At 40.6% G+C, this 16000-nt stretch overlaps 2 protein-coding genes across 2 annotated transcripts; one reads left to right on the forward strand and one right to left on the reverse strand.

The window, feature by feature from the left end:
- Positions 1-2476: 2476 nt before the first annotated feature.
- Positions 2477-7844, reverse strand: sh3bgrl2 (SH3 domain binding glutamate-rich protein like 2). Its single transcript, XM_070926039.1, has 3 exons — positions 7800-7844; positions 3345-3530; positions 2477-2575 (listed from the first exon to the last, which is right to left on the reverse strand). The coding sequence occupies exons 1-3, from the start codon at positions 7842-7844 to the stop codon at positions 2477-2479; spliced, it is 330 nt and encodes a 109-aa protein (XP_070782140.1).
- Positions 7845-11103: 3259 nt separating this feature from the next.
- lca5 (lebercilin LCA5) lies at positions 11104-16000 on the forward strand. The gene is made up of 8 exons (XM_070926384.1): positions 11104-11485; positions 11908-12149; positions 13378-13683; positions 13843-13980; positions 14106-14202; positions 14541-14677; positions 14792-14990; positions 15087-16000. Exons 1-8 carry the CDS (start codon positions 11104-11106, stop codon positions 15998-16000), a joined length of 2415 nt encoding a protein of 804 aa, XP_070782485.1.

Below are 16000 nucleotides of genomic sequence, written 5' to 3' on the forward strand. Positions count from 1 at the left end.
ATGATTGTAACCATGCCTTGTCTATGGCAGTCTTGATTAGAGGATAAAGCTGGTGATTATCTATATTTTTATGTTGTCAACAAATCCCATGAAAAAGGGAAAAATGAAACTGGAAAATTGCATTTCCTACTGAAAATGCATATGAATGCTGACAGCTGAAATAAATCACAAAGCATTGCTGAAAATGCAGAAATCTGAAATTAATTTGCTTTAAAAATCTGAAAGCTCAAATATATTGCACCACACTGCTCAAAAACCTGGAAGCTTAACTGTAATGTCAATGGTTGTCACTTCTATTGTAATAAATTGTTAAGTACCAAGTATAAATGGTTAAAAAAAAAAAAAAAGTTGAATAGAAGCATAAATTAAAAGAGCAAGTTTTAAGATTTGAATGGTTTCTGTAGCTTAAAATAAAGCTTAAAATATGCAAGTAGTAGTTGTCTGAAAACATAGAATAAATTACAGAGCATTTCTGAGAATTCAGAAACCTGAAATGAATTACTTATCTTAAAATTCCAGCCTTGTCTTTAGTCCCCCAGTAAGCTCCTGTTACAAGCTGGGGGTTTTATTTTGAAAGTCCAGCATTGTTTGTGGTTTGTTCCACTCAAAGAAGAGACCATCATTCGAAAAATGGAGGTCGTATCGGTGAAATGACCTCACCGTCAGCACCGGAAGGTATTGCTGAACATGTAGATAGTAGTAGTAGCAGTAAAGGATGTAGTAGACACATGAATGAGCCACACCGATGCACTGGGTGACATGTTCCTTCATTACAATGAACCTGGGCACAGTAGTTTATTTTGGGAAAATCCTACATGCACTGTCCTGCTGCCGTGAATAATCACTAGAGCACCAAATGAGTATTAATCCATGGCTTAAAATAGCCCGCAACAAATACACTATATACTCCTGTTTGAGTTATGTTTGCTTCAGTAGGACTGAATGGGATGTACACAGAGAGGGTATGGAAGACAGATCGTGCCAAGAGACAGACCAACACATTGTTGGTTTTGGTCTTTTTATTGGATTTATCAAACAAAAATACATAGAATAACAGCAACCTTGTCCTTTAATAAAAGTAGTTTGGCAGTGGAATGATACGAGAACAAGGTTTGTTTTATATGATGGCAGGGTCTATAAACTTAACATGAATGCTGGCAAATGATATTAGGTATATTTTTTTTTATCATTTAGTCTCATCTGCTTTGTGTTAAGCTGCATTTGTCCCGGTCACCTCTCTCTCACACACACACAGACACACAGACACACAGACACACACACACACACACGATGGCTCAGGTTGTTTCAGGTTGCATTAAGTGCTGCATCTCAGGACACCTCACACTTAACACGGCCTTCATTAACAGCTGCTGATTGAGAAAGACACACACACACACACACACGATACAGGTGACTTGTGCTGCACTGCTGTACCTGATCAGTTCACTGCATTGTAGATGGACCTAAAGCAACTGGTCTACTGATGCAAAAGCTGCTACATAGTCTTCTAGTTTGCACAGAATTTATGCTACCAACAGTGTTTGTCACAGTGTGTTAAACATGAAAAGGAAACACAAATGCATCATCGTAAAGTTAATCCCCTTGTTTTGTGTTTAAGTCTTGGTGGCCTCTTAAGAATCGGACACTTCGTGGAGATGGTGGAATTTTGTTTAAAGAGTTTTTGAAGTCAGGGGAAGTCGTACAGGGTGAAATCCACGGGGTCTGATGTTTGGCGACCTGCTGGCATCGTAGCAGAAGGAACACAGGAAGTGATGCCATTTTTGTCCTCATATTTTAAGGTTCCCTGGACGTCACATACCAGCAGTTTGACTTAGGTTACGACTCGGAATCCTAGAGATTGGGGGGCAAAAAACAATTATCATCTACATTCTCCGTAGATTTACTAGACCACACATTATATGCTATATATATAACTGAATGCATCTGCAGCATCCTGCTGGTTTATATGTAATCAGATCTTTTTTAACTTAGTTATCCAATCAACCTCTAGAGGAGATGGAAAAGGGATGTGACCGGGGGAAATCAAATACATACTCTTTAGTGATGAATAGAAATAAGCTCCTTTGATGTTAGACAATAGGATCATCGAATGGTCCCAGTAATTTTGTGTTCTTTCAAAATCACTGACATAGTCCAGTTCCAATATGAAGATGAGACTCCATATTTATATTTGGGAGACACAGCAGATAAATCTCAATATTTGTATAACGGATTGAGGGGGAGGAGACAAGGCCTCTGAATCTAGATGTATGGGATTAGTTGGGTTTTTTTCTCCCAAAAGAAGCTGATGCGCTTTAAATACCAATAAGCTATAAATCAAATGTTTCAGAGGCAGTTTACAGAAATTAGTGAAACTTGTTGGCTGCATGATTTATACCACAGAGACAGCATGTATTTCTGTGTCCAAATTGTGAATGCACTTGCTGGTGTTAATGTGCCATACAGCCACAAATGCCTACACACTCTCCCTTACTTTCACTGAGGGCTGGGAACTGAGCCCAAGGAATGCAAACACAGTGTTGTCCTCCTTTGATTGGAAGAAGTCTTCATAGTCCTGAGGGGAAAGACAAAAAAAAGAGGATGTTGAGTGTTACATAATCTCCACAATTTGAAAGATGGTTGTAAACAACGCTGCCAAGTAGTCCCTCCACTGCTGTTTTTAATGTAACTCAATGGCCATGACATTGCAGAGTAATGTTGGATTACCTTGGCCAGTGAAAGTGACAGCAGACAGAGCAGATAATCTGCCCCATCCATGAAACTGGATTACGACAGGATTACAGAGTAGCGTGCAAAGTGGAGGACATAAAATGGCAAGCTCTGACTGATCAAACTCATTCACCAGCATAGTTAGCTCAACCTTGTACTGACTTGCATTTATGTGAATTATTGACATAACCATCTTGAGCTTTAACAATAATCCATACTCCATATGTAAAAACTCAATTTCATGGTCTCCGCCTTTAAAATAAATTATAATCCTGTGTCCCTCTTTACTCCTCCTGTAAAATGTTACTTTATTTAGGATGACTCATTTGAACTCGGCATAAATCTATCCAATCAAATGTGATTTAGGGCGATTGGCTAACTCCGCCCATCATATAAAACAACACTTGACGTTAGCTTGTGGGTCATAGTAACTAACAGAGCGATGTAATGGATCAGAGGAGTATGTTGTTGTTGTTTATCCATAAGGATATGTGTATAGATGACAATCAATGAAAACTTCACATGGTACCTACTGTAAATACTATAAAACAGAACGCCGTCCAAAAAATGGACGGTTGCTTATTATAAACATTAGAAACACAAATCCATCGCACCCCACAGTAGCGATCCTCGTTGAAGATCTGTGGAGGCAGTGGGTTGCCTTTCTCCGGCTGCTTGTCTCTGGGGATGTTACGGTACATCCAGAGCCTCTGCTCCTCCAGCATGGTAATGTCTACTTCCTGGAAGCTGATTCGATTGGCCTCCAGGAAACCCACCACTGCCTGCTGATGCTTCTTTACCTGGAGAGGGTGAAAATGAATAAAAGAAAGAACAGTGGAGGAGGGTTGGTTTGGGAGAGATGGTCGCCTGTAAGAAGATACAGATGTCCATAAAAAAAAACCTTATAAAAAGAAAAATGACAACGGCTTTGCTACATCAACAATAAGCCAAAGTGAACAAATGTACATTATCTGCAAAGGTATAATCTCATATTGCCTTCATGTGTACATAAAGTGCAGCTGGACACTGTGCAGTATGTGCGTATGGCGTTCCCCATCTCTGTATACTGCTCTTGGCCAAGCAATTGGATCTTTAATACACTCCTGCAATGACAAACCATAAGCAGACCCCCATCGAATCAGAGCAGGGTTTCTCTCTCTCTCACACACACACACACACACACACACACACACACACACACACACACACACACACACACACACACACACGTGGAGTGTACTGTATGTATTCACTGCATAGTGACTCCATTGGTGATGGGGACATTAAGAAGGATTATTGATTAGTGGAAGAGCTTAGGTTTTAAATTGCAAAGCTGACATCCTTTTTCAATACAGTATTATGACCTTATATCACACCAAGACAGTTTACTAGATTTCAGGAGAGGCTCTCTAAGCGGAACTATTATCTAATGAATTAGGGTGTTACGTGTTTTCTCTCCCATTTGTGGTCTATGGGATGGATGTAACAGCTCCCTATGGTATTATCCTATGTGCCCTGGGATATGTGTGAGTGAAACTGCGTGACATTGTTTGTGAATGCTGAGAGAAAAAAAAAACATTCCTCGGATAATTTTAGAAGACACAAAACTCCCACGGAAAGGGAAGCTCGTAAACACGTTAGACACAGAGACACAGAGACACAGTCTACGTCTCAGACCTCTACCAGCTGAGTGTCAGTCTCCTCTCCGTCCTGATGTTCTCCAGTTTTCAAGGAATAGAAGCAATTATGATTAGAAAGATGAAGGGAGGGAAATCACTTATTTTATTGAACTGCAGTTTTGTTTTGTGCCCTTTTTCCCTTCATCTTTTTCATTGATTTGCATTATTTCTAACATCCAGTTATTCAGAGTTTGTTTGGAGCATGAAATCATGTCACATTCAGTATCAACATCAGACGTCCTGTAAACATTCATTAATGGTTTCTACTTTTAACAATATCCACTTTGTTTATTCATTCATTCTGTTTTGTCTCCATTTTCATCATCTAATGCAGTCTCTCGTGGTGACTCAAATTTGGTCAATACAGTATGTATGCTTGAGCATTCATTAACATCACAAAAGGGCTGATTATTCCAAACAATTTGTGACAGTGTAAACAAATATAAAACAGCGTAAAACATTTTTCTAGGAATTCTGCCTTTGATTGATGAAAAGGATGAAATAAAAACAAAAACAATAATTGAATGAAATGATGAAAATTGAATGACATCAGCCCTGTGTGCTTGTGTGTGTATACATGTCATGTGTGTCCATTAGTTTAATGATGCTAAAGGAAACAATGGAGCTATTGTTTTACCTTAAAGACAGTAAGGGATTGTTCTGGACAGTCTGTTACAGACACACACCCAAACAAGACGAGGCAAATAATCTGCTGTGTCTTTCAAACAGTGATTCTCTGTGTGTGGCCATTAAACAGCTTCATCTGGACTCTGAAAAGTAAATGAACTGCAAGGACAGTGACTGTCTTTAAAGAGAAAGCTGTCTGTTTGTTCGTGTCAAAAGGTTAAAACTCCATGAGTCCATACTATGTCACATAGCTGGTCTCCAATATAGTATAAATGAGACGACCTTCCTCTGAGCTGAAAGGCAGGCAGCATGAGTCTAAATAATGAAAGAGGTGGCCCCAGTGAGGGTGAGTGAGAGTGTGTGTTAGGGGGAAGGATGAGTTCAGATTTTTTTTTTTGAATGTCTGTGCACGTAGGATTAAAAGACATACAAACACTCACATTACAGTATGTGAGTATGCATGCATTGTTCGTGAGCACTTTCTGAAATGTAGGGATTAACTGGAGGTTAAGACTAATCCTGCAGTCGTGGACAGAGAGAGACACAGGGAAAGAGAGGACTTGTGATAGAAAAAATACACAAATTACACCAATGTGAGCAAAATAGAAATGTGTTATTTGTTGGAGCTACAACAGGCTGAAATGATATCGTTTTGTTATGGTGATAAGAAAGAAATCTGAATATCAAGCCTTCCTCAACTCCTCCTCAAAAAGAGGTAAAGTGTAGATGGACTGGATTTTTCCAAACATTGCTACTACAAACTTGCATTGCACAGTCTTGGTCAAGAGGAGGGATTATTGTGCTTTCTAAGCGTGAAATCCTTTCTTACTTACAGATAATGTGTAGTGGTGACTATTTTTTAATTATTAACAACTACATTCCTGATAATTGCCAGGGAATTAGGAAATGACAGAAAAACATCTGATAGAGACTGAACTTCCATATGCACTGAGGAGTGGGGTATAACCTAATTTGCACTTCATTCATTCTGTGGTGATGATTTCCACCCCATTAATCTGCTGTTGTTAAGCTGTGAACTGCTCATTTTTATGGGGACACTGTGGTGTTTTGATTATTACTTTCCCCTTGAGTCTTTTTCCTGCCTGTGTTGCACCTGTCTGTTTTTCCAGCTTTCCTCTCCTGGACTCCCTCTCTTACACAGTATTATTGTCTTCCTCCATCTCCATCTCACTCTACTATAGTCTCCGTCTTTCATTTTTACTCGCACACATCCATGTCACTTTAAATCGGCTGCGGGATCCAGCCTCACCTTTCCTCTTTACTCAGTCACTTGTAACTCAATTACACTCAATTCAAAAGCATTCAGAGTGAATCACATTCACATGAGCTCCACACTCACATAACTGACCCAAATGGTGGACCTATTCTAGCATGCGTGACTGGAAGCACAGTGTGTGTGTGTGTGTGTGTGTGTGTGTGTGGAAGAGAGAGGGAGTCTGTGTGTTTTGAATGTATGTGTCATAGAGTTAAAAATAACTCCTTTGTAAACACTCAAAGATTGTGCTGTCCTTTACTGACGTGATAAAATAAATATATTACTCATTTGTCCCATTACCTAAGACTTGAAGCATTCACGCGGGAGTATTGTTTGATGATTTTCTGCTCACACTCTGTATCAGCTGGGCCTTCCCAGTGGCATGTGCCTGTTGTTCCCCAAGAGGCACTACATGACTAGGTCTGCAACTAATGATTGCTTTCACTGTGGATTCATCTGTCAAGTAGTTTTTCAGATGAATCCATTTAATGTTGAGTCTATAAAACAATTTTTGAGAGCTCAAAGTGACATCTCCAAAACAAATTCACTATTCAACGATAAAAAAAAACCCCCACACAAACTCACATCCGAGAAGCTGAAATCAATCATCATAATAGCTATCAACTAATTTTTTCTGTTGAACCACTAGTCAATTAATCATTTCAGCAGTACACAAGACCCACAGTAAATGGCCTTCTAATTACACCTACTGACATAAATCAGTCTTATAGATTTGGAGTAAGCCTTCTGCATAATACTGTAGGAACCGCTCCCCAGATTTACTCAGGGGTTGAACAAGTAGAAAGGAACATCTCACAACACAAATAAGAGTAAGGTCACTCCAAAAAAAGGACTGAAGCATTGTTCCAGAGGAGCACCTCTAACTGCTCCTGATGATAGTAAAAGGATATTCATCATGAATATGTATAAAATATCAGTGGAGGTCCTGTAGCACAACACAAATCTGCTGTAAATACTGAGACACTGATTCTGTTCTTTTTGAGGTCAGAGTTAATAAAGTGTTACTGTTATTTTGTCCTGCATGCAAATGGACATCTCCTGGCTTGTTTACACGCACTTTGTTCTACCTATAGGAGGAAGAAGTTTTACAAGACGGTGTTATTTATTAAGCTTTTGCACAATGGAGGCCTGCAGGTCAGGTGGTGTGCAATATGACAAAACATGACAAACATTCAACAGGCTGAAATGACACATGCATCGCTCAGATAAGAAACCAACCCTGACAATTAAAAATGTGCATCTTAAGTCAGTGAGAGACCTGCCCGCCTGTCTGAATGATGCTGATTACTTTCACTGCTTGTGAACAGTCTGAAGTCGATGAGCGCAAACAGTCGCACTCACAGTGCAGTTACATAATGGCAAATAAACACTATTCGGCTTAAACATTTCCACATGCATTTGTAATATGCCTGCATTCCTCATATGCGACTGTCAACAAGCTTGTAAACACATTAGCAAACACTCACCGCGACAGAGCCACTTGATGAGGCGATGTAAACCTTGATGACCATCTTAATCTCAAATTAATGTCAGACAGTCGACAAACAAACTGTTTGTGGGCAGCGAGTCTCGTTTATTCCCGAAATAACAAGTACAGGCTTTAAACTGCAGGCCGTCTTTTAGATGAGAGAAGAACCGCGTCTCCGATGTTTGAACTGAGCCATGGTAATAAAACAGCGTGCGTCTCTGCTGACTGTGGCGCTCAACGATTCTCACTCAGTGCACAGATGCAACAGACATCATGCAAAACACTGGGCTTCCGGTAGTGATTTTCAAAATAAATAAACTGTCAAACAACGTGATTGCTCTATGTGGCAATTGTTTTTTGTAGAACAAAAAATACAGTGCGTAACATTGTGAAATGAAGAGAGTATGGACCAAATCTGAGGTCCAAATAAATATAGTTGGAAGCTTTCTGCATGTGCCTTTACGTGAACAACTCTTAACCAAACACAATTAGATGTTATTTAATCAAATTAGGAGATGCTAATGGTCCGATTCAAGGGGATTTCTATAATCATATTATATCATTTGCGTTTGCGTAGATCACAAATATATCATTTTAATGTCAAACCATACCTGTTTATTTTGAAAGAAAAAAAAACATTTTTACGTCTGCTTGACTCTGGTCATTTCTGGCAACTTGACGTAGGTGACCTCCCCAGCTAGTTTCGGGTAGGGGGGTTGATAACAGGGAAATGTAGTTCTCAGGATTCTGGCCTGACTTGTGTCCAGTTAGTTTATCACTTAGTATTTCAGATTTCATTCAGATTTGGTGAATTTAGGCATGTCTCAATCAGTTTGTGGTATGAATCCAGATTCAGCGGCACTTAAACATTAATTAAAAAAAATCTGGCTATGCATCCATCACTGTGTGTATTCTAATGCAGTTGTAGATCCAGATGTCCAGATAGATCTGTGTGTCTAGCATACATTCACATGCTGCTGCTGAAGTGACAGACATTGCATATGCTCACATCCTCAAAACTTTAGCACAATTGAAATATTGCACAGCATGAGCAAGAGACCATATCAGCAGCTGAGAATGACTATGATATCTTACATATATGATGACCAGATAGCAGTGCATTATGATATAAACACAAAGCAAATATGTGGTGCCAGTTGACACCACTACAAACCTACAGCTATTTTTTTTATCACAACACGTAATACAGCGCCACTCTGGTGTTTAAGTGGTACTGCAGGGACTGCTGCGGTTGCCATGGTAGGGCGTCAGCGGCAGGACAGGAGCAAACCTCAAGGCGTGGACGAAAAACTAGCCAAGGATAGCTGTTATCTGAACTCCGTCTTGCTGTTTCACTGTGGACGATGCATTTTAAAACGATAGCCATGGCTCTTTGTTTCAACAAAAGGCGGACGACCATGCCTTCTTACATCTAACGGTAGCTAAGTTAGCTAAAGTTAATTCTAGCTTGCCAGTAACCGATGTAGTTTTGTAGCTAACATTAGCCGTCCAGTCTAAACAAGAAGCTGTCCATTACTACAAAGTTAAACGTAAGTTAAATAAGACAAAGCCAGTAAGATTTAAAAGATGCGGAAAACGGACAGGTTGGTGCCAGTAGACATCGAGCGCTAACGTTAAAACACATCCCACCTGTTGATGGTCGTTTTGTGTTGCTATGCTAGCATAATAAGCTATCATCAATAAGTCAATCCTCCATCACTGTTAGCTTTCTGCAACCCCTTATAGGCTAAGGCCATAGTCAGTAACGTTATGCTTTGAATACCTACTTTTCTCTCTTATTCACGTCTATTTGATCATGTTGTATACGAGTAAAGGGCCCAGTGAGAAGTGTGGTTGGCTTCAGGTACTAGCTACATTTTAATGCTTTTACGTGGTAGGCAGCCTCACAACAGTGCGCCTGTCAACAACAGACGGCCTATTTTAATCCAATCTGTTGGTGTCACAGACAGCCGGCCTGTGAAGCTAGTACTATCGCTATAGTAAGCCATTGATAGTACGTATTTGTTTGTATATTTGCTTTCACTAGAGAGCTTGTGACCCGACGACATGGATCTTCTCATGTAATAGCGTTATCAGGAGCCTCCGGAGACAGTCAGCCATGAGCACGATGAAGCAGAAGATGTGAATGATGACAACAGAGACGATGGGGATATAATGTCACCTATGTGGTGAGTGTGAAGATACTATTGACTATAGATAATATTGTACATCCAGGCATATCTTAGTGTGTATTTCTTGCTAATGATTTTAGAGGAGGACATACATTACATGAGAGCCATTTTCAATGTTAAAGTGTGTAGTCTGTATGTAATGAACACTAATGTAATGACACAGTTTCCAAAAACAGGTTTGTATTAAGGTGCCGGACTTTCTGTACTGCTTGGCAGACAGTTAAGCAATTTTTTGCTTATGGTGATGCTGTTGTCTGTACTGGTGTTGCCATAGATACATTAAGCAATTCTATTATTGTCACGGCTGATTAAAGGGCCAGATGACTGCATGACCTTTATATGCTATTAACACAAATATTAAAAAGCGTACTGGTCCCTCAGTATTAGTCGTGAATTCTATATTTATTCTTTTGTATAGACAGAAAACTTTGTGGGCAAATGTGTGAAAATGCTATTAGACAAATACAGTTACAGACAAAATAATGTAAAATAATAAAACTGTGCAGGAAGGTATATACGTGGTACAATATACATTTAATATGCAACACTATATCTACAATCAACAGAATAAAAATATCAAGTCAGAACACCTAAACACATTATAGCTTAATTTCTTTCTCCTCTTTTTCTGTATTCTTTGAACATGTGTGTTCATGTGCATTTTACTGCAGTCAAAAGTAATAATCTGGCTGTTTAATAAGTCACCAGGGCCGATGGAGGCAGGCTAGTATCTCATGTAGCAGCAGTGGTGTGGAATAGTGATATCATACATCATTCAGCCCCACGGAAAATTCCACCTCATGTGTGTTGTCGCTTAGTGACCAAGACACACAATACAGAAAACCTGAGAGAAACCAGTCGGCCTAGCTTCTTATTACTCTTTTGGATGAATATTGAGAATTTTCATCTGAGTAGCACAGTACAAATGTTGAGTTCTGTTTATCACTTTTAATGTAAGTCTGTTAAATTAAGTAAGGTGCTTCTTGTACAAGTAAGCCTTTGCTACTGTTAAATTGTAACAAATTGTAATGTAATTCAAAGTCTGATGTGTTTTTTTTTCCCACTTTTTGTGTTTAAGTTCAACACAGCATTTCTTCTCAAAGCGACAACATGGAATCTGAAAGCATAACTGATCCATATGAAGACAACCGGGATGTTGATCAAAGATCGTCAAGCACAAAGAAAGACTCCAGAGAATCATCCTTCCATAAACACAAAAAGAACTTCCGGGACAAGATCCAGGATAAGGATGAAAAAGACTGCGTTGAGAGTAGATCGAAAACCCGAACCTGGCACTCAGATCCAGATCGGGACCGGATATCAGATGGAGAGGGACGGAGAAGTAGTGAGTCGTTTTACTCAGAGGAGTATGAGAATGAGTCTCCTTCAGAGGGCACGCTCTCACCATACTCCCAGTCCCGGACTCCATCCCCTAGCCCTCAAAGAGGAGTGCGGGCAAAGAGGATTTCAAGCAGCCCTCTCCACAAGACAGGTATGTAAAGCAAGGAAATGATTTAGTATGAATGAAACTTATCCCTTACTGATTAAATTTGCTTTGCTGGCCAGGTGATGGCAGTGTAAGGCAGATTTTAACATGGCAGCTTCTGCTGACGGACGAAACATGGATTAAGATTGTTTTGAGCAGTTTTTACCCTGAACTTTGACTCACAAATTAATTGTTATACACAGCAAATTTTGCCTGCTTAAGTTCCATTTGAATATTATTAAAGTCATTAACAACACGCTCATTATGTTGTCATGAGTACGGTTTTCATCAGGCTTTAACTTCAACCCTAGTTTATATTCACCACTACAAGTGCACTTGTCCATCTGTGTCAGTAAAGGCCTGTGAAAGTGTTTATTGTCGTTACCTTTTAAATTATTTCTACATCATGTGTGTTTCTCTACTGGCAGGTGGTGTGGGGCGCCGGGGTGTATCTCGCCCCCAGCGTCCAGGTGGCCAACCCCTGACTCAGCAGCATCGCAGGGGAGTGCGTTCACAAAGCAAGGACTCCACACCCCCTAAAGACCTGGACCTGGTGACCAAGAGGATGCTTTCAGCCCGCCTGCTAAAGATCAATGAATTGCGTAATGCACTTGCTGAGCTGCAACAGCGCACTGACGAGCTGCAGAAGGAGAATCGAATTCTCAGACAGGTAGACCTAACCCTCTAGTTAAGTTTGGGTCAAATATATGAGGCCAGGAAACGTAGAGAGTCTTGACGAAACAATGTCAGATTTTAGTGGCCAATGATCATGTATAATTGTTAAAAATAATTCTTACGACAACATAAACACACATCTTGGCAGGAAAATCAATCACATAATCTTTTACCTTTTAAAATCTCTTTTCTTCCTCTCAATGTCTCACATCCTCTCCATGACATACTGGTCAGTACAACGGAGCGCCACAGGAAATCATTCCTGCCCATGGCCATCAAACTGTTCAACTCCTCCCTCTGAGTGTCACAGACACTCAGAAGAAACAGACTGAAAATCTGGACCTGCTCCTACACATACTACCTCATTATTATTTATTCCTTAAATTTTCAGTGCAATACATATATAGTCATACACAACAGTGCAATACACACACACACACACACATATATATAGTGCTTAACAAATTTATTAGACCACCTGTCATAAAAATGAGAAAACACAGATATTTTAGAAATCTGTCAAAAACATGTTCCAAACTAAACATTGTATTGTTATTTATTAGGCAAATAACAAACTGGAACAACTAAATAGTCCTTATTCACATATATTACCAAAAATCTTAATATTTTGTATGACCTCCTCTGGCCCTGATAACAGCTTGCATTCTTACAACCACAAAACAGATTTTTCTGTTCAGGAATGCAAGTAAATAACTGTAATTTGGCATTTCAATCAAAAAATAATAATGTGCTTTACTATTACTTTACCGTGCTTTTAATTTAAGAGCTTGGCTTGCACATACTGGTGGATTAACCATTACAGAAACATAAAATATTTTGGTAATCAGCAATACTGTTAATTTAGGGCAGCGGTGGCAAACCCCTTACACTGGGTGGTGGTCTAATAAATTTGTTAAGCACTGTATATATATATATATATATATATATACACACATTGTTATTGTATATATTTTTACTTTTATTTTCACTTAAATATTGTAAATGTGTATATTTTTTATTTTCTATTTCTTATTTTTATATTTTGTATATACTTTTAGTTCTAAATTTTTGCTACTTTCTACTCTTGAATGGGAGCACCAGTACTGTACAATTTCCCCCCCGGGGATCAATAAAGTATTTCTGATTGTGATTGTGATTGTGATTCTGATCATCTTGAACACCTGTGTCACCCTAAAATTGAATTTCTTCTTCCAATGCTGCAGCTTCAGGTACGTCAAGAGAAAGCCCTGCAGCGCTACGATGACACAGAAAGCGAGATTTCCCAGCTACTGTCGCGCCACTCCAACGAGACCCACGTGCTGCGTGAACGGCTCAGGCGTACTCAAGAGCGGGAACGGACTGCTGAGCGGCGGATGAAGGACAGCGAGGAGCAGCTGCAAAGGAGTCAGACGACTATCGCGCGGCTGAAGAAGCTGGTCGACCAGCGGGAGTTGGGAGCCAGAGATGAGCTAAGCCGCAGGCTAGAAGAAGAGAAGGCACGAGCCCAAGAGGCAGAGCGAAAGATTAAGGTAAGTTTAGATTTCATTTATTTACCTATTTATTGATAAAGCTGAGCTTTGCAAACATTTAATTTTTCTAGAATCTAGTGCTATTACTTGTTAGTCTATAGTTCCTTTCTGTCATGCAGCTTCTGGAAAGTGTATTTGTTTACCTGTGTGTGTTTGAAGGAGATGGAGCGTAGCATGGAGCTGAGCAACAGCAGTTACCAGAGGCAGCTGGCTGCAGAGAGGAAGAAGACGATCAGTGCCCAGGAGGAGATAAGGACTCTGCAGGAGGAGCTGGAGCGACTGACCAACAAACTCAAGGTCTATACGCACAATAATATTCTTAAAGATACCAACTGAAACCAATTGTTTCTTTATGATTGGGCATAAAAAGCAGATTGCTCAGTGTATGACATGTTCCCTTTGTTGATTTATTTTCTCATCAGGAGAAGGAGAGAGAACTAGATGCCAAGAACATCTATGCCAACCGCATGATGAAACCCTCACTTAGAAAAGATAGTGACAGTGGCACAAAGCGGAAAGGTAGGGCCTAACCATTGGTTGCTGCTGTTCCATGAACTTGTGTGTTTGTTTTAGGGAAACAGAAGCTCATTTGTGCAGTTAGCTAAACCGTGTTTATCACAAACCCTTAAGCTCTAATGATGTGTCATTGTTCCTATGGTCATGGAAAACCTGGAAGAGTCATTAAAATTGCGTGTGCACCACGTTTTGCATGTTTATGCATATCAAAATGGTTTTGAAAAGTTGTTGAACATTGACGCTAATATATATTGGTCATAAAACTAGTGCTCTGTATCAAAGGATGGTTTGGATTAGCAAAATGAACTCTAATATATTATCTGCTTTTGTTTCACACATAGTCCCCAGCAGGAGCAGCACCAAGGCAGCGCAGACTAAAGACAGGCTGTCTAGTGTGGATTTCCCCACACCTCCCCCTGCCATCACTGATGCCAATGAGTACAGTGAACAGGCACCTGATGAATACCTATCACTCAAGGTAAAGTGACTCCACTTCACTATACCCCAATGTCCACACTTCATCTTCTGTCACTGTTATTTGTCCATCATTCACCTCTCATGCTTCTTTCTCTCAATCAATTGACGTCAACAGGAGCTTGACAGAGTGGACAGACAGGCAGAGACAGAAGACAGACATCAAAAGTGGGAGCAGCAGAAGATGAGAGACGAAGAAAAAGAAAGGGACAAGGAGAAGGAGTTGGTGAAGGAGAAAGAGCAGGAGAAAGAGGAGAAACAGCAACTCAACCAGGAGCTAAATGTGCTAAAGGAGAAGGCTAAGAGACTAAGAGATGGTAAGATAAACCAAGAGTATACATACGTGTCCCTGTTGAGAAAATAAGTAAAAGGCACAAGAAAGCAACAGTAATGGCTGTATCTTATGTCCACAGGGTGGGAGAAAGAAGAAGAAGACAGAAAGAGGACAAGCTCCCTGTTAGACCAGGAGGAAGAGAACAACAGGAAGCGTGGCCATGTCCAGGAAGAGGTGGAGAGGTGGAACCAGGAGACTCTGGCCAATCGGCAAGCAGCAGAGGAAGCTCGCCGCAAAAAAGAACAGCTGCTGGCTAAGATGCGTGAAATAGACCGTCACAACCACGGAGCCCCGGACACCATGTTTGCAGAGTCTAGTCCTTCTGAGTCCAATAAGGGCGCCAGTGACAATTCTTCTCCTTGTCCTCCTGAGCAGAGGAACCATGACTCTTCAATTTTTAACCTCACAGAATCGGAGGAGTTGGCCAGTTTACGCGCTGGTGCTGGAAGCAGGGAAGGTGGAAGGAGAAGATCAGGCAAAGAGGGTGGGGCTGGTATGACAGGAATGGGGAGGAGAGCCCTACGGTCCCAAATCTCCAGCGACGACTTGGCATTCGGAAGCTACGCGCCTTCTTTTGGAAATTCAGCTTTGCGAGGTTCTTCAGGCTTCCCTCCACCTCCGCCCATGGAGGACAGGGACTCTGCATTAGAAGCAATAGGTGTGTTTAGTCTGAGAGGGGTGGAGCTAGAGAAAGAAAAGGGGACAGAAAGAGGAGTGGGGAATGACAGGAAGTCTAGCCTCATGCAGCAGCTATTTGGTGCTCTGGCAACACCTGCTGGTGACAGTGTGAGCGCCTCCAATAAAATGGAGGTCCTCAACAGTCCTCCAACTACCAATGGAGTACGTTCAAGAAGGGAAGGACTGCTCAGCTTCAGCTCAGGGTCTTCCACCCCTCCAGCGTCCTCCATGAACACCCTACACGTTGCAGATAGTAGACCTGCTATCCGTGCCATCGCTTCATTTGACGATGACATAGAGGAACTTACTTTATGA

This window comes from Enoplosus armatus, chromosome 19, assembly GCF_043641665.1.
Source record: "Enoplosus armatus isolate fEnoArm2 chromosome 19, fEnoArm2.hap1, whole genome shotgun sequence".
NCBI classification, from domain to species: domain Eukaryota; kingdom Metazoa; phylum Chordata; class Actinopteri; order Centrarchiformes; family Enoplosidae; genus Enoplosus; species Enoplosus armatus.

Bases quoted from the DNA above. Each gene is read 5' to 3' on its own strand.
- lca5 (XM_070926384.1), top strand. From the start codon at position 11,104: ATGGAATCTGAAAGCATAACTGATCCATATGAAGACAACCGGGATGTT. The intron at 11,486-11,907 runs GTATGTAAAGCA...CTCTACTGGCAG, and splicing joins CAGCCCTCTCCACAAGACAG to GTGGTGTGGGGCGCCGGGGT. The intron at 14,203-14,540 runs GTAGGGCCTAAC...TTTCACACATAG, and splicing joins CAGTGGCACAAAGCGGAAAG to TCCCCAGCAGGAGCAGCACC.
- sh3bgrl2 (XM_070926039.1), bottom strand. From the start codon at position 7,844: ATGGTCATCAAGGTTTACATCGCCTCATCAAGTGGCTCTGTCGCG. The intron at 3,531-7,799 runs GTGAGTGTTTGC...CACCCTCTCCAG, and splicing joins CATCAAGTGGCTCTGTCGCG to GTAAAGAAGCATCAGCAGGC. The intron at 2,576-3,344 runs GTGCGATGGATT...CTTTCCCCTCAG, and splicing joins ACGAGGATCGCTACTGTGGG to GACTATGAAGACTTCTTCCA.